Source organism: Scyliorhinus canicula, chromosome 2 (genome assembly GCF_902713615.1).
Source record: "Scyliorhinus canicula chromosome 2, sScyCan1.1, whole genome shotgun sequence".
NCBI classification, from domain to species: Eukaryota; Metazoa; Chordata; class Chondrichthyes; order Carcharhiniformes; family Scyliorhinidae; genus Scyliorhinus; species Scyliorhinus canicula.
In genome coordinates this window covers 204,865,049-204,883,888 of record NC_052147.1, presented here as the reverse complement: position 1 = coordinate 204,883,888, position 18,840 = coordinate 204,865,049, and the positions used below count along the sequence as shown (strand labels likewise).

The window sequence follows — 18,840 nt, the reverse complement described above, 5'->3', positions numbered from 1 at the left end:
GGATGTGGGCTTCACTGCTAGGCCAGCATTTGTTGCCCATCTCTAGTTGCCCATCAGAAGATGGTGGTGAGCTGCCTTCTTGAACCGCTACAGTCCATGAAGTGTAGGTACACCCACTGTGCTATTAGGGAGGGAGTTCTAAGACTTTGACCCAGCGACGCTGACGGAACGGCGATATATTTCCAAGTAATTTTGTGAGTGACTTGGAGGTGGTGGTGTTCCCATGTATCTGCTGCCTTCGTAAGGGCAATGAAGAGTCCACACCGAGTAGACTGAAACAAAACTTATTTTATTTTACAATTACTATTATGTACAGCTCCAGTAGTTCACTACTGGGTCTTCTCTAGTTTGTGCCTTACTGACCAACTCTATTTTTACAAAACCAAGTATTGTTCAGGGTCTTCCACCTCCTTATCGGGCGAGCTGATATTCTGCAAGATCCACGGGATAGTTATTCATCCCTACCCCATATGTGCAGGTTATAACATCTCTCCTCCCCAAAGTCCGAAAAATCCTCTGAAGACCGTGGTGAAGATGGGCGCCGCACCTTTTGGCACTTGGCAAGATGCTGGGTTGGGTTGCGTGTATTGTTGCTAATTGTGCTTTACTTAATTGCTCTGTTTTAATCACCTTGCTCTAGAGTCGCCAGGTATCTTTATGATACCACCATGAGGTTCAAGTTCAAGTGCTGACCAATAACTCAATACACCAGTTAGTAAGGTTCAAATCAAAACACATTCATTATATACACAGTCAATCGCTACTCATGCATAAAATACTATTCACTAGACTACCTCTAACACTAAAAGGCCAATACTTAGCCTTGGAAACTGGCCCACCAGGTCAGGGGAACAAATGGCCTTTTGTTCGCTTCTGAGTCTGCAGGCTTCCAGCTGGTATGGACTAATGGTTAGGAGCGCCTATCTCGTACCGTGCATTGACTGGACACTTACTTGGTTGGTGCAGCTGCTAGGCAAGTCTCTCCGAGTTGAGAGTCACGGTCGAGTTCTTTGAGAGCTGCCAAGAAGAAGGAATTGAACTTGGGGACTCTATTTTATAGTCCCCAGGGGCTTCGCGCCATTTTGGGCGTACCCCGTACCTGGTTCCAATTGATTGGACCATGTTCCAATCAATTGATTTGATTTCCCCAATTCTGGAGCTGTTCCCTGATCGCTGGGCGGTTTCTATATGTCCGTTGGCCTCCCTTTGTCTTGGCTCCCGCTGGCGCCGAGGAGTCTGGCTTGGCCTCTATTATCTTAAATATTTCCAATTGTTCCCGGGGATCGCTCATCAATATGTAGATGGTTGTTAGTTTCAGTGCTGTCTGGGTTTCTGCAAGTTCTGATACACAGGAAGCTTTGCATCTGCTTGCTTCCCTGTGCCTGCCCATTTCTCCCTGCATTCTTGGCGGACCTCCATTTTAAAGTCGGGAAGTGGCCAACCCAGGTGGCCCCAGTATCACAAAGGTGAATGCTGCTTCAAATACGAATGACATGGAGGCTGCAATACCCGAGGCTGTGGATCAATGAGTCCCCCATCGGAGACGATTTAAGTCATATTGGCATCTTGACCCCCTTGGAATTCTGCTGTGGCCTGATCCGGCAGCAGATGCGATTTTAGTAGGAGTTTCTGAGAATGAGGAATTTGCCAAAGAAGCGGCCACCTGGACCGAATATTTGCATAATACGACCCTGGGCTTGTACCTGGTAATAATCCGTCCCTGTCTGGTGAAGGATAATGCCAGAGATCCGCTGAGCGCCGTCGGCGAAGTTTCAAATAAACACCAAGTCACCTGGTACAAAGTCGAGTCACCTGGTACAAAGTATGTGGAAGGTCGACTTTGAGTCGGAGCGATATCCTTGCTGCTCCTGGTTGTGGCACAATTTTGCACTTATGTCTGGAAAAATCATACTAAGGTGGATACGAAGTCTTCGGTCTATCAGTAGTTCCACGGGGGCTACCCCAGTCACTGCATGTGGAGTGGTCCTGTAGCAAAACAAGAAACGGCTCAGTCTAGTGATCATCGATCCTGAAACTTGTTTTTGAGGCCCCTTTAAACTGCTGCACCGCTCACCCGCTAAACCATTGGAAGCCAGGTGGTATGGAGTGGTGCCCCATTTGCCTTGAAAAACCCAGAGAACTCCTCAGTCGTGAAAGGAGAGCTGTTATCAGTGACAAGTACTTCAAGGAGGCTATGCGTTCAAAACAATGAACGCAGTTTCTCAATAGTCGCCCAGGACGTGGTTCCTGACATCTTATGCACTTTGAGCCACTTCGAATGGGTGTCAATCAGCAAGAGGAACATGAATCCCTAAAATGACCAGCAAAGTCAGCATGCAACCATACCCACTGCTGGTCTGGCAGAGGCGCGGCTAGCGGGAGCTTCTGATGCTCTTAACAAGCGGAGCATTATTGGGCCACCTTCTCAATGCCAGCATCGAGGCCTGGCCACCATATGTAACTCTGTGCCAGCATTTTTATCTTGGACATGCCTGGATGACCGTTCTGAAGGTTTTTAAAAATCAATTCCTGTCCTTTGTCTGGGACAACTACGTGCATATTCCACAGCAGGATACCATCCTCTACACTGAACTGAGACGCTTGGTGGAAAATGCCCTAAATTCACCTGGGATCTGTTGACGTGGCCCACCGTACAAGACCGCATGTCGATCATAAGAACTAGGAGCAGGAGTAGGCCATCTGGCCCCTCGAACCTGCTCCGCCATTCAATGAGATCGTGGCTGATCTTTTGTGGACTCAGCTCCACTTTCCGGCCCGAACACCATAACCCTTAATCCCTTTCTTCTTCAAAAAATTATCTATCTTTATCTTAAAAACATTTAATGAAGGAGCCTCTACTGCTTCACTGGGCAAGGAATTCCATAGATTCACAACCCTTTGGGTGAAGAGGTTCCTCCTAAACTCAGTCCTAAATCTACTTCCCTTTATTTTGAGGCTATGCCCCCTAGTTCTGCTTTCACCCGCCAGTGGAAACAACCTGTCCGCATCTATCCTATCGATTCCCTTCATAATTTTATATGTTTCTATAAGATCCCCCCTCATCCTTCTAAATTCCAACGAGTACATTCCCAGTCTACTCGACCTCGCCTCGTAATCCAACCCCTTCAGCTCTGGGATTAACCTAGTGAATCTCCTCTGCACACCCTCCAGTGCCAGTACATCCTTTCTCAAGTAAGGAGACCAAAACTGAACACAATACTCCAGGTGTGGCCTCACTAACACCTTATACAATTGCAGCATAACCTCCCTAGTATTAAACTCCATCTCTCTAGCAATGAAGGACAAAATTCCATTTGCCTTCTTAATCACCTGTTGCACCTGTAAACCAACATTTTGCGACTCATGCACTAGTACACCCAGGTTTCTCTGCACAGCAGCATGTTTTAATATTTTATCATTTAAATAATAATCCCGTTTGTTGTTATTCCTACCAAAATGGATAACCTCACATTTGTCAACATTGTATTCCATCTGCCAGACCCTAGCCCATTCACTTAACCTATCCAAATCCCTCTGCAGACTTCCAGTATCCTCTGCACTTTTCGCTTTACCACTCATCTTAGTGTCGTCTGCAAACTTGGACACATTGCCCTTGGTCCCCAACTCCAAATCATCTATGTAAATTGTGAACAATTGTGGGCCCAACATTGATCCCTGAGGGACACCACTAGCTACTGATTGCCAACCAGAGAAACACCCATTAATCCCCACTCTTTGCTTTCTATATATTAACCAATCCTCTATCCATGCTACTACTTTACCCTTATGCCATGCATTTTTATCTTATGCAGCAACGTTTTGTGTGGCACCTTGTCAAAGGCTTTCTGGAAATCCAGATATACCACATCCATTGTCTCCCCGTTATCTACTGCACTGGTAATGTCCTCAGAAAATTCCACTATATTAGTTAGGCACGACCTGCCCTTTATGAACCCATGCTGCATCTGCCCAATGGGACAATTTCTATCCAAATGCCTCGCTATTTCTTCCTTGATGATAGATTCCAGCATCATCCCTACTACCGAGGTTAAGCTCAGTGGCCTATAATTACCCGCTCTCTGCCTACCTCCTTTTTTAAACAGTGGTGTCATGTTTGCTAATTTCCAATCCGCCGGGACCACCCCAGAGTCTAGTGAATTTTGGTAAATTATCACTAGTGCATTTGCAATTTCCTTAGCCATCTCTTTTAGCACTCTGGGATGCATTCCATCAGGGCCAGGAGACTTGTCTACCTTTAGCCCCATTAGCTTGCCCATCACTACCTCCTTAGTGATAACAATCCTCTCAAGGTCCTCACCTGTCATAGCCTCATTTCTATCAGTCACTAGCATGTTATTTGCGTTGTCCACTGTGAAAACTGACCCAAAAAACCTGTTCAGCTCCTCAGCCATTTCCTCATCTCCCATTATTAAAACTCCCTTCTCATCCTCTAAAGGACCAATATTTACCTTAGCCACTCTTTTTTGTTTTATATATTTGTAGAAACTTTTACTATCGGTTTTTATATTCTGAGCAAGGGAATCTATCTTACTCTTCTTTATAGCTTTTTTAGTAGCTTTCTGTTTCCCCCTAAAGATTTCCCAGTCCTCTAGTCTCCCACTAATCTTTGCCACTTTGTGTGCTTTTTCCTTCAATTTGATACTCTCCCTTATTTCCTTAGATACCAACCCAGTGTTAACTTCAAATCTTTGTCTGTTAAATCCTCCATGGCATTTTCCCACCCTGTGTGGGGCATAATAGTGCAGCAGCAACATTGGAACAGAGTAGACCAAAATGTCCCTTTTGCCTGCTCCACCATTCACTGAGATCATACCTAAGAAAAAGGCCTATCTGCTTTGTAAGCTAACCCAGCACCCCTAACCTTTACAGGAGATAGTTCAAGATTTCTGATATGCTTTTTGTAAAGTCATGCTTCCTGATTTCTAAATTATCTGATTGAATTTGTGCTGGATTTCTCCCTGGAGAGGAAATACAGATTCCACTGATGTCTACCTTAAATGTTGAGACCAAGACTGGGAAACTAAATTGGAAAATTGTGGGTGTGATTGAATGCATAGTCAACTATTCAGAAACAGGGAACGTTTAAACATTATTGCACTGTGATAACTTTAGTCTGAACTGTTTTAAATTTAACACTTATACAAAAATTCACATTATTTTTGCACTTGCTCAATTTTTTTAATGTTCCTCTTTGCTTTGCCTCTTGTCCTTTGTGCTATTTCAGAAGGAAATGAGACTGTTTTTAAAGACCATAAAAACACTTCTGCTACAGTTTCGGTTGAGGGTGAACTGATTACTAACTTGACAGATGACAAGGAAACTGGCTGTATAAAACGCGTTCTGGTTTCTGGAATTAGGACATTCCGAGACGGCTGGATTATCTATTATAGGCAACCAGTGTTTCTTGCTGCATTGGGTCTTTCATTTCTTTACATGACAGTACTAGGATTCGATGGAATTACTACAGGATATGCCTATGCACAAGGAATAAGCAGTTCTATGCTTAGCATCATGGTGGCATTGTCTGCTCTCACAGGATTAATAGGAACTATGTTTTTCACCATATTGAGAAAATATTGTGGCCTTATTCACACTGGATGTTTTTCAAGTATTGTGCAGATTACTTGCCTTACACTCTGCATCGCATCTGTGTTTGCTCCTGGAAGCCCATTGGATTTGAGTGTACCCCTTTATTCAAGAGCATCAGATCAACTAGAAGACGACCCAACTAGTGTTTATCCTACTGATGTTTCTAATGCATCCGTCATGAAACAGTCCTCTATTAACAAGTTCTTTCGATATGATGTGACTTCACAACTGCCAAGCAACCTGACGAACTCCACAGAAATAAGGGAATATATTTCGATAGCACTGTATTTTGCTGGTGCTGTTTCGGCAAGAGTCGGTAGGTAATATTAAGAAAGTTTATTAAAGCTTTAGATGCATATCACAGTAAAAAAGTTGTACACTTACTCACATCAAGGAATTACAATGTAATTATATATCAAGAGAAGTACCAGTATTACAAAATCACTTTTAATATAATGAAAGCATTTTCAGGAAAAATGTGTGGTATTATTGCTACAGTATTTTGCAATATAAGTGTATTTAAAAAATATATATTTTTATTAAGGCATTTATAAATTTCCCTGAGATTCTGGTCCAACCTCCAACCAGCAGATTCAAAACTCCTTCCGGAAAGCAACTTTATCTTTAAAGTTACCAAGGCAGTTTTCCATACCCAATGTGCTTTCGGCTCACTGGAACAGCTTTAAAATAAAAACAGAGAACAGGGACATGCTGCTTCTCTCTGCAGTACAAATCAACAAACCAAAACTGAAACCCAAAAACCTAAACCCTGTTGCCAATTAATAATGATGCTCTTTAGAGTCGCCAGGTATCAAAACAGACCACCACAAGGCTTTACCGGATATCGATCAAAGGACCACACAGCCAGTTAGTCAGTTCAAGTTCAAAGATGGTTTATTTACACACAAGGATTACTTCGGCATGCAACACAAAACACTACAAGTTAAACTACACCTAACAACTACAATACCCTATACTTAACTTCCAGGTAACCGGCTCTAAGCAGATGGACAAGGTCTTTGTCCGGATCTTGCGTGGCTGGGTGGAAGAAGTGGCTCTGTTTCTGCAGGGCTCATCCGTCTGGTAGCGATCGTTGGTCTTGAACTTGTCTGTCTGGTTGTTATGCTGCACTTGGGTGGGCATAGGCTGGATCCAAGAGAGACCGAGCACATCGCTGTGTCTCTTCTTACCCCTCTGGGATTTCGCGCTCTTTGGGGCAGTCCTTAACTTGGACCCAATAATTTGACAGGCTTTGATCACTGCCTTCGATTTTGGCCAATAAAGGGGCGGGTGCCTTGATGGCTTGGTGTGTCCTTAGCGGTCATTGACCTTGGCTGTTTGGGCTCCCTGAGTAAAGGAAGTGGCGCCGATTAGTCTGTATCTGTATCGATTACCTGAGTACAGTTCTTTTGTTCTGGGGAAATTGGCCATTAGAATGCAAATGAGTGGGGGTTTCGATTGCGTCTAGCTATCTGGGTTGCAAATACACACACAAGTCTGAGTCCTGGGTTGGCCATAATTCCCATGATCCTTTGTAGGTGGCCGTCTGAGATGGCTACAACCCCCTCTCACCTGACAGCCACAGCCCAGCTCCACCCACAAATGACATCTCTGAAGCCGTGCTACAAGCCAGTGGTAAAAACAAAACCTTTCTTAAAGGGACATTCCCATGACACCAAGTAATCAACAACCACACCCACCCTCCCTACCATAGCCCCACCCTCACTGCCTCCACTTTTTCGTGTTAACCTCAAACATTCCCCCACCCCCTGCTGATTTAGCTGTCCTGGAAGTAGTCAATGAATATTTTCCATCTCCGGGCAAACCCTTACATCGATCCCCTTAAGGCAAACTTAATTTTCTCCAACCTAAGAAATTGTGTAAGGTTGTTCACCCACACTCCTCGGTTTCCGTGGCTCTGAGTCCCTCCACCCCAACAGGATCTGTCTCCGGGCTACCAGAGAGGCAAAGACCAGATAGTCGGCCCCCTCTTGCCCCTGGACCCCGGGTCTTCCGACACTCTAAACATTGCCAATTCTGGACTTAGAACCACCTTCACCCTCAGTACCTCCGACATCACGCCAGCGAACCCCCGCGAAAATCCCTCCAACTTCGGGCAGACCCAAAATATGTGAACAAGATTCCCCCCCCTCCCCGCCCTGCACACCGCCGACACCTATCCTCCATCCACAGAAAAAAGCTACTCATTCTGGCCACCGTCGTATGCACTCTATGGACTACCTTAAATTGAATGAGATTCAGCCTGGCACACGAAGATGACCCATTCACCCTTCTTGGAGCCTTATCCCATAACCTAGCCAACTCTCCCCCGAGCATATCAAACCCCGAATGGAAAACTCCAGGGGCTGGTGTAGTACAGTGGGCTAAACAGCTGGCATGTAATGCAGAACAAGACCAGCAGCGCAGGTTCAATTCCTGTACCGGCCTCCCCAAACAGGCACTGGAATGTGGCGACTAGGGGCTTTTCACAGTAACTTCACTGAAGCCTACTTGTGACAATAAGCTATTACTATTATTATTATTATCTTGCTCTACCCACCCTTTCCTTCACCTTGTCTGGTCCCCAATCTTCAGATGTGTCTCTTGCAAAAAGGCCACATTCGCCTTCAAACTCAACTGTGCGAAAATACGCGACTGTTTGACTGGCCCATTCAGCCCCCTCACATTCCATGTGACCAGCCTGGTCAGAGGGTGTCCCTTTCACCTCCCCTGCCGATCAACCATACCCCATCTTAGACAAGCCCCTGCCCGTGCCACACAACCCTTCAGGCCCACCCCCGGATGTCCACCGTCACCACTCCTTCCCTTTTGTACCACATCAACCACACCTTCGTCAGCAGCCCACAGCTCACAGCCAGCAGAGATGGCAGATGGAGTTTAATCTGGACAAATGTGAGGTAATGTATTTTGGAAGGTCTAATGCAGGTAGGGAATATACAGTGAATGGTAGAACCCTCAAGAGTATTGACAGTCAGAGAGACCTAGGTGTACAGGTCCACAGGTCACTGAAACGGGCAACACAGGTGGAGAAGGTAGTCAAGAAGTCATACGGCATGCTTGCCTTCATTCGCCTGGGCATTGAGTTTCAGAATTGGCAAGTCATGTTGCAGCTGTATAGAACCTTAGTTAGGCCATACTTGGAGTAAAGTGTTCAATTCTGGTCGCCACACTACCAGAAGGATGTGGAGGCTTCAGAGAGGGTGCAGAAGAGATTTACCAGGATGTTGCCTGGTATGGAGGGCATTAGCTATGAGGAGCGGTTGAATAAACTCGGTTTGTTCTCACTGGAATGATGGAGGTTGAGGGGCGGCCTGATAGAGGTCTACAAATTTATGAGGGGCATAGACAGAGTGGATAGTCAGAGGCTTTTTCACAGGGTAGAGGGGTCAATTACTAGGGGGCATTGGTTTAAGGTGCGAGGGGAAAGGTTTAGAGTAGATGTACGAGGCAAGTTTTTTTACACAGAGGGTAGTGGGTGCCTGGAACTCGCTGCCGGAGGAGGTAGTGGAAGCAGATTCGATAGTGACAAGTACATAAATAGGATGCAAATAGAGGGATATGGACCCCGGAAGTGTAGAAGATTTTAGTTTAGACGGGCAGCATGGTCGGCACAGGCTTGGCGGGCCGAAGGGCCTGTTCCTGTGCTGTACTTTTCTTTGTTCTTTGAAGCAGGCTGACAAAGTGCCCCCATACTTTAAGGAAGCCTTCTAAATTGCCCCTTAATTGGAAAGAAAAAGCATTGGGTACTCTAAATTTCAAATGCCAGCAAGAAAGGAGGGACAGGAGAATCTGGTGCATCCTACTCGGCCAATGATTGCTTTTATTCTGGCAGTTATCCTGGCATCCCCCTTCGAGCATGGACCCTGGTGTTTTACACCTTGTGCACAACCACCAGGGGCTGGTTTAGCACAGGGCTAAATTGCTGGCTTTGAAAGCAGACCAAGGCAGGCCAGCAGCACGGTTCAATTCCCGTACCAGCCTCCCCAAACAGGTGCCGGAATGTGGCGACTAGGGGCTTCTCACAGTAATTTCATTTGAAGCCTACTTGTGACAATAAGCGATTTTCATTTCATTTCAGATGGCCAACCTTTACCCAGTGTTCGTAGAAGGTCCCCCATGTCTGGTGGAGTTGGTGCACTACTTTCCTGGTGGATAGTAGGTTAAAGTCCATTTGTAGATTTTTCCTCTCCACCAGTAGCTCTACGGTCGATGCCTCGGAGTACTGTATGTTGACTTCCAAAACGGAGTTGATCAGCTGTTGCCTGACCGCCCTCTCTTCTCTGTCTCCACGTGCCTTGTAGGCAAGAATTCCCCTCTGATCACAACATTTAGTGTCTCCCAGAAAGTGGAAGGTGAGACTTCCCCTTTCCGATTGTTACTCATGTAGTCGCCTATGGCCTGTGATGTTTTCTGGCAGGTGGCTTTGTCGGCCAGAAGGTCTGTGTCCAGCCTCCACATGGGGCGCTGGGCACGGTCCGTCTCCAACCTCACATCCACGTAGTGTGGAGCGTGGTCGGAGATGACAATCGCGGAGTATTCCGCTCCTACTATTCCTGGAAGCACCGATTTCCCTACTGTAAAGAAGTCAATATGGGTGTATACTTTGTGTACTGGTGAAAATAACGAGAATTCCTTTTCTCCCAGGTGTAGGAAACTCCATGGATCCACCGCCCCCATCTGCTCCATAAATATTCCCAGTTCCTTAGCCATGCCTGCTTTTTTCACTGTTCGGGGGTTCGATCAGTCGGCCAGCATGTCCTGGACACAGTTAAAATGTTTCTCCCCCCCCCCCCACCCCATTATCAGTCGGTGTGTGTCAATGTCGGGGATTTCCGCCATGGTCTTTTTTATAAAGTTTGTGTCGTCCCAATTGGGAGTGTACACATACACCAGAACTACCGGTGCCCCGTCTAAGACACCACTGACCATGATGTACCGTCCCCCTGGGTCTGTAACCGTCCTGGTCTCAGTAAGTCTGATCCTCTTGTTGATCAGTATGGCTACTCCCCTCGTCCCATATCATGTGTGGTACGTCTGTCCAACACAGCCCTTCCTTACCAGCAGTCGGTCCTTCTCCCTCAGGTGTGTCTTCTGTAGGTAGATTATGTCAGCCTTCAGGCTTCTAAAGTGAGTGAAGACTTTGGTCTTTTCACCGGGTCGTTAAGTCCCCTTACGTTCCAGGTGGCTATCCTGGTAGGATTTTTTGTCCTCCCGTTGCTGCGGGATCACCATACTTACCTGTTGGAAACGCCCCTGTACTCCAGCGTTTCCCTTTGTTAGGGGACCATCCAAAATGGCCACGGCTGCCATTCTCGCCATGTGGTCGGGCCCCTGCGCTCCAGGGTTTCCCTTTGTCCAAGGGGCGCCCAACATGACCGCCAACTGCATGTACGTCACGTGGATGCACCCCTGCCCTCCAGGGTTTTACTTTTGTTTTGGGACTCTCCAAAGTGGCTGCTTGCGGCGCCATCTTGATTTCTAGGCCTGTTCCATGCTCGACGAAGCCTGTGCCTATCTTGCTACCAATCATTCCCTATCATTTTGTCCCCTGTCTATTCTGTGTATCCCTCTGTACCACTCCCCCCGTCTCACCTCTCCCCTTCTTGTCTCCCCCGTGCACCCCCTCCCTTCTCCTTTTCCCCCCTCTTGACCAGACACTCCCTCTCCTCCGAAAGGTGCAGCACGGCCTCCCTTACTATCAGTCTTCCCTTGCTTGCCCTCCCTGCTAGTATGGTGGCTTGTCTCCCCGCGCTGGTTCAGCCCTGTGTCTGATTGTCTGCTGCCTTCATTCCCTTCATCGCCCTCTCATCTGTTTTTCCTGTCACCGCTCCCTTCTCTCTATCTTCCAAATTTTAAATGAAAACGAGGCAGTACAGTCCTGCGCAAACACATAGTCAACACAGTAGCCTCTGGTCTCCGCTCTTCTTTTCCGCTGTGGTCCTTCTTCGATGCGTCCTCACCGCTGCCAAGTTTGGCCGCTCTCCAGGTCATTCAATCTCATGAACCCGTTGGTCTCCTCCGGGGTGCCAGAGTAATATTTATTCTGCTGGTATGTAACCCAGAGTCTGGCCGGGAACAGCATGCCGAAGCTCACCCCACTTTTGTGGAGCACCGATTTTTCTCTATTAAATCAGGCCCTTTTTATTTTGCAAGGTCTGCCCCAATGCCTTGGTGGACCCGGATCCTGTGCCCTTTCCGTGAGCATGACCTTGTCTGCCGGACCCGCCTCAGGATCTTTTGTTGGTCCTGGTACCGGTGCAGCTTAGTGACGATTGTTCTCGTCTGCTCCCTGCTTTGGGTTTCGGCTGGAGCGACCTGTGTGCCCTGTTGAGTTTTGTGGGGTTGGGAAGCTGTCCCTCCCGACTAGGTTGCTCAGCATTTGGGCGATATGGTCTGTTAGGTCATTGCTCTCGATGCTCTCTGGCAAACCCACAATCCGGACATTTGGTCGTCGAGATCTGTCTCTTGGTCCTCGTCCTTCCCCTTCAAGTTCCCCTGGGCTTCCACCAACCTCTTCACCTCTGCCTCCTGAGCCAAGAACCTGTCGCTCTGATCTGACAACGCCTTTTTGAGTTCCAGGATCATTCTTTCCTGTGCCTCCAGCTTCTTCCCCAGGCTGTCTATTGTGTGCTGGAGGGAGGCCATTGCCTCCGTCGCCACCTCCTTTACCACCACCTGGAATTCCGTTTTTATCGCCTCCCTCATGGCGGCCAGTTCCTTTTTTAAAAGCTCTTCCATCAGTCACCTGGTGGGGAGGGAGAGGCCGTCACTCGCGTTGATGCCACCGCTCGGGTAGCCGGTCTTCACCGCTCTTGGATAGTGGGGGCCTCCACTTCGCCTCGTGGGTCCGCCGGTCCGTTCGCCCATTTCTCGTGCCGCTCCGTCACTCCTGCCTTCTCGTCGGCTCTTCGAGCTACCGTTCGCCGGCATTTTCTTCACCACTGTTGGTCTTTGTCTCTCAAAGTTTGGGAAAGTCTGAGTGGTTTTTTGAGCCAGAAATCTTCGAAAAGTCACTCTTTTGGTTCTAGTTGGGAGGAGAGCCACCTGATGTGCGTCCCTTCAGCACATCACTGCCACCGGAAGTCCTGCTGTGTGCTTTATTAATCATGCTCTCAACTGGTATTGTCACCCTCAGCGAATATGTACAGGTACATCCAGATCCCTCAGGTCTTGCACCCCCTTTAGAATTGTAACCCTTACTTTATATTGAGTCTCTGTGTGTTTTCTACCAGAATGAATCACTTTACACTCTTGTGCATTAAATTTCATCTGCAACTTGTCTGCCCATTCCAGCAACCTGTCTATGTCCTTTTGAAGTTCTACATTATCTCATCATCTTTCAAAAACCTGCCTACTATGAGCAGAATTAGAAGCTCCAGAAGTTTTTAAGAACAAACCAGACGTGATATAGAATGTTAGATATCTGAGGTGGAGTGGATGGGCGCGATTCTCCGCAAATGCGGAGAGTCGTGAAGGCTGCCGTGAAACTGGCCGTGTTTCACGGCAGCCTCCGCGCCCCCTCCCGGGACCCGATTCTGCTCCCTGGTCGGGGCTAGCAGCGGGGCCCCGTGAACCTCGGCATTGCAGGCTTAGCGAACTTCGCTAAGCCCGCGCGCCAAGGGTAACGGCGGTTGACGCGCACGATGACGTCAGCCGCGCATGCGCGGATTGGACGGCTCCAACCTGCGCATGCGCGGATGATGTCATCACGCATATGCGTGAAACCCGCGCATGCGCGGGCCGTTATGCCCCTCAGCCGCCCCGCGGACTGATCTAGCGGGGCGGCGGAGGAACAAAGAGTGCGCGGGGTTCGGACCCGCTGCCGTGGTGCGGCCGTGCCAATCGGTGCCATGGTTCTCGAGAACGGCACTTTGCGGCCGTTTGCACGAACTGTGAGAGCAGGTGTGTTGGAGTTTGTGAAAACGGCCGTAAAGGCCTGGGAAATCGGCCCATCGGATAGGGGAGAATAGCTGCTCGCCGTAAAAAAACGGCGAGCAGCGATTCGTGTCATGGGGCGGCCGTGGGGGGGGGGGGGGGGGAATAGCGGGAGGTCGGGAAAAATGTCGGGAAGGCCCTCCCGCTATTCTCCGACCTGTCGTGGGGGGCGGAGAATCGCGCCCGATCTTTCTTGGTTTTGGAAAACCTATCACATTAACGTTCTGCCATATTTTGGGCATCTTGCTCTCTTTGATGACATGAAACAGAAAAATGCAGTTACTTAATTACGCAAAACCCCTTCCTCTACTTTAATGGGGTAATATATTATCATTTCTCTTGCTTTCTTAAGGCACTTGGCATACACTCAATCATTCACCTAAGTAACTCTATTTTTGCAGGAGAAAATGGCACATATTGCCTGAAAATGGAGCATCTTCAACCTGAATCACATATTAACCTAAAAATCAAAAGGAAAATGCTGGAAAATCTCAGCAGGTCTGGCAGCATCTGTAGGGAGAGAAAAGCGTTGACAAAGAGTCATTGGACTCGAAACATTAGCTCTTTTATGCCAGACCTGCTGAGATTTTCCAGCATTTTCCTTTTGGTTTCAGATTCCAGCATCCACAGTAATTTGCCATTAACCTAAAAATATTTTATCTTCTAGGTTTGTGGAGCTTTGACCTTACTGTAACGCAGCTGATGCAAGAAATGGTTTCTGAATCAAAAAGAGGAATTGTAAATGGTATTCAGAGCTCCATGAATAGCATTATGGACCTTCTCCGCTTTGTCATGGTCATCATCATGCCAGCACCAGAACATTTTGGTGTTCTTGTTATCCTTTCAGTAATGTTTGTTTCAGCAGGTGGGTTACTTTTCTTTTGTTTTGCAAGAAAGACTTTGGGAAAAGAGCTGTTGAAGTGTGTTTGTATGAAGGAAACAGACTCTGAGAGTAACAAAGATGGAAAGGTTGTAGCAGAATCTTTCCTTTGATGGTCTGCAATGGACATTTGTGTCAGTCCAGGACGGTTTGAAGAGTGTTTTGGTGGATTGACAGTGCAATACACACCCTACCAAGAGATAATTGGAGAATGGAAATTCTACTGAAGTCTCCCATGATATAATTTCCATTTTCATTTTACCTTGATCTTTTAAATACTTACGAAGTCGGTCTTTTACCTCATTCACAACATCTTCAAGCTGGAATTTTTTTTCTATCGTATAAGTTATAACCACAGCTTCATACAAGCAAGGAGCAGGAGTAGGCCATTCGGCACCTCAAGCCTGCTGTACCATTTAGTAAGATCATGGCTGATCTGATAGTAACTTCAAATCTGTATCCTGCCTACCACCCCCCCCCCCCCCCCCCCCCCCCCATAACTGAGAAACCCCCTTGCTTACCAAGATTCTATCCGTCTCTTTCTTAAAAATATTTGAAGACTCTGCTTCCACCGCCTTTTCAGGAAAAGAGTTCCAAGGACTCGAAGGCCATCTATGAGAGAGAATTTCGCCTCACTCCGGTTTTAAGTGGATGACTCCTTATTTTTAAACAGTGAGCCCTAGTTCTAGATAATACAAAAGGTAACACCCTCTCCAAATTTACCTTATCTGAGGTGCATTTGTTTTAATGCGAGAAGTGTAGCAGGTAAGGCAGATGAATTTAGGGCTTGGATTAGTACCTGGGAATATGATGTTATTGGTATTACTGAGACTTGGTGGAGGGATGGGCAAGACTGGCAACTAAATATCCCAGGGTATAGATGCTTCAGGAGGGATAGAGAGGGAGGTAAAAGGGGTGGAGGAGTTGCATTACTGGTCAGAGATGATATCACAGCTGTGATTAAGGAGGGCACGATGGAGGATTCGAGCACTGAGGCAATATGGATAGAGATAAGGAATAGGAGGGGTGCAGTAACATTGTTGGGACTTTACTATAGGCCTCCCAAAAGCGAGCGTGAAGTAGAGGTACAAATATGTAGACAGATTATAGAACAATGTAGGAGCAATAGGGTGGTTGTGATGGGAGATTTTAACTTCCCCAACATTGAATGGGACTCATGTAGTGTTGGAGGCGTAGATGGAGCAGAATTTGTAAGGAGCATCCAGGAGAGTTTTTTAGAGCAGTATGTAAATAGTCCAACTTGGGAAGGGGCCATACAGGACCTGGTATTGGGGAATGATCCCGGCCAGGTGGTTGACGTTTCAGCCGGCGATTACTTTGGGAATAGCGATCACAATTCCGTAAGTTTTAGAATACTCATGGACAAAGACGAGAGTGGTCCTAAAGGAAGAGTGCTAAATTGGGGAAAGGCCAACTATAACAAAATTCAGCAGGAGCTCGGGAATGTGGATTGGGAGCAGCTGTTTAAGGGTAAATCCACATTTGAAATGTGGGAGTCTTTTAAGGAAAGGTTGATTAGAGTGCAGGACAGACATGTCCCTGTGAAAACGAGGGATAGAAATGGCAAGATTAGGGAACCATGGATGACAGGTGGAATTGTGAGACTAGCTAAGATGAGAAAGGAAGCATACGTAAGATCGAGGCGACTCAAAACTGATGAAGCTTTGGAGGAATATCGGGAAAGTAGGACAAAATCTCAAACATGCAATAAAGAGGGCTAAAAGGGGTCATGAAATATCTTTGGCTAACAGGGTTAAGGAAAATCCCAAAGCCTTTTATTCGTATATAAGGAGTAAGAGGGTAACTAGAGAAAGGATTTGCCCACTCAAAGACAAAAGAGGGAATTTATACGTGGCGTCAGAGGAAATGAGTGAGCTTCTTTTTTTTTAAAAATAATTTTTATTGAAAAATTTTGTATTTATACAGCAACATCGAACCATAATAAAATACCAACAATAACAATAATGAAATCAATCATAAACATTCGCCCCTCGTCAATGAACAACAAAACATATTAACAACAACTGAAGTTACATAACCATAGAGGAAAAAAAAATAGAAACTATAATAAGGAACGCCCCCCCCCCCCCCCCCCCCCCCCCCACCCCCCGTCACCAGTTATAGAACCCTTGTATTGATCCTCTCAGGGCAAATTTGACCCTCTCCAATTTTATAAAACCTGCCATGTCACTGATCCAGGTCTCCACACTTGGGGGCCTCGCATCCTTCCACTGCAGCAAGATCCTCCGCCGGGCTAGTAGGGACACAAAGGCCAGGACACCGGCCTCTTTCGCCTCCTGCACTCCTGGCTCCACCGCAACTCCAAAAATCGCGAGCCCCCACCCTGGTTTGACCCTGGATCCAACCACCCTCGACACCGTCCCCGCCATCCCCTTCCAGAATTCTTCCAGTGCCGGGCATGCCCAGAACATGTGGGCATGATTCGCTGGACTCCCCGAACATCTGGTGCACCTGTCCTCACCCCCTAAGAACCTACTAATCCTAGTCCCGGACATGTGGGCCCGGTGCAGCACCTTGAATTGGATGAGACTAAGCCTCGCACATGAAGAGGAAGAGTTGACTCTCTCCAAGGCATCCGCCCAAGTCCCGTCCTCTATCTGCTCCCCAAGTTACCCCTCCCATTTAGCCTTCAGCTCCTCCACTAACGACTCCTCCACCTCCTGCATTAACTTATAAATGTCAGACACCTTCCCCTCTCCGACCCACACCCCCGAAAGCACTCTGTCCATCGCCCCCCGCGAGGGCAGCAAAGGGAACTCCTCTACCTGTCGCCTAGCAAACGCCTTTACCTGCAAGTATCTGAACATGTTCCCTTGGGCCCGCAAACCTCCCGCCAATAAACAGGTCCCTCAATTTACTGATGCCCACCCTTTGCCATCCCCTAAATCCCCCATCCACCACTATCTCAGCCTCCCCCTCAATCGTCGGCATCATGATGACATTCAACAAACTTCGCACATTCGTGTTCAGCTGCCTTCCCTTCACAAAACCTGTCTGGTCCTCGTGTACAACCCCTGGCACACAGCCCTCTATCCTGGTGGCCAGGATTTTTGCCAGCACCTTGGCATCCACATTGAGGAGAGATATGGGCCTGTATGAACCACACTGCTGGGGGTCCTTGTCCCTCTTTAAGATTAACAAAATCAGCGCCCGCGACATCGTCGGGGGCAAAGTCCCCCCTTCCCACGCTTCATTAAGTGTCCGCACCAGCAAGGGGCCCACTGGGTCCACAAACTTTTTATAAAATTCCACCGGGAACCCATCCGGCCCCGGCGCCTTCCCTGACTGCATCTGCCCGATCCCCTTAACTAGCTCCTCCAGCTCAATCGGCACCTGCTCCTCCTGCAGCTTCGTTCAAGAAAGCCCGTCGATAAACCTCTCCATTCCCCTCCTCTCCACCGTTGGCTCTGACCGGTACAGTTCCCCGTAAAAGTCCTGAAGACCTCATTCACCTCTACCCCCTTCCGCACCACATTCCCACTCTTGTCTCTCACTCCAGCAATTTCCTTAGCCGCATCCCGCTTGCGGAGCTGATAAGCCAGCATCCTACTCGCCTTTTCACCATGTTCATACACTGCCCCTTGTGCCTTCCTCCACTGTGCCTCCGCTTTTCTAGTGGTCAGCAAATCAAATTTAGCCTGTAGGCTGCGCCTCTCCCCCAACAGTCCCTCCTCTGGTGCCTCTGAGTACCTCCTGTCTACCTCCAGCATCTTTCCCACCAGTCTATCCCTCTCACTCCTCTCGCTCCTCTCCCTGTGTGCCCGGATGGATATCAGCTCCCCACGAATTACTGCCTTCAGGGCATCCCAGACCATCCCCACCTGGACCTCCCCCGTATCATTCACCTCGAGGTACCCCTCAATACTTGCCCGGACCCTCCTACACACCTCCTCCTCCACCAACAACCCCACATCCAACCGCCACAACGGGCGCTGGTCCCGCACCTCCCCCATCTCCAACTCTATCCAATGCGGAGCGTGGTCGGAGATTGCAATGGCCGAATATTCGGCCTCCTCCACTCTCGGAATCAGTCCCCTACTCACCACGAAGAAGCCTATCCGAGAATAGACCCTATGTACGTGGGAGAAGAAAGAGTACTCCCGTGCCCTCGGCCTCACAAACCTCCATGGATCCACCCCTCCCATCTAGTCCATAAACCCTCTCAGTACCTTGGCCGCCGCCGGCCTCCTACCCGTCCTGGAACTGGACCGATCCAGTGGAGGATCCAACACCGTATTGAAGTCCCCCCCCATAATCAGACCTCCCGCCTCTAGATCCTGGACCCGTCCCAGCATACATAGATTACATAGAATTTACAGTGCAGAAGGAGGCCATTCGGCCAATCGAGTCCG

At 48.0% G+C, this 18,840-nt stretch overlaps 1 protein-coding gene across 2 annotated transcripts in view; it reads left to right on the top strand.

The window, feature by feature from the left end:
* LOC119961899 (solute carrier family 40 member 1-like) overlaps positions 1-14,876 on the top strand; it is a 125,508-nt gene extending 110,632 nt beyond the window's left edge. For both annotated transcript variants that reach the window (XM_038789407.1, XM_038789409.1), the window contains 2 exons: positions 5,246-5,926; positions 14,234-14,876. In XM_038789407.1, the coding sequence (XP_038645335.1) occupies positions 5,246-5,926; positions 14,234-14,559 (1,007 nt within the window). In that variant the 3' untranslated portion in view covers positions 14,560-14,876. The remainder of the gene's footprint in view (positions 1-5,245; positions 5,927-14,233) is intronic.
* The last annotated feature ends 3,964 nt before the right edge of the window (positions 14,877-18,840 follow it).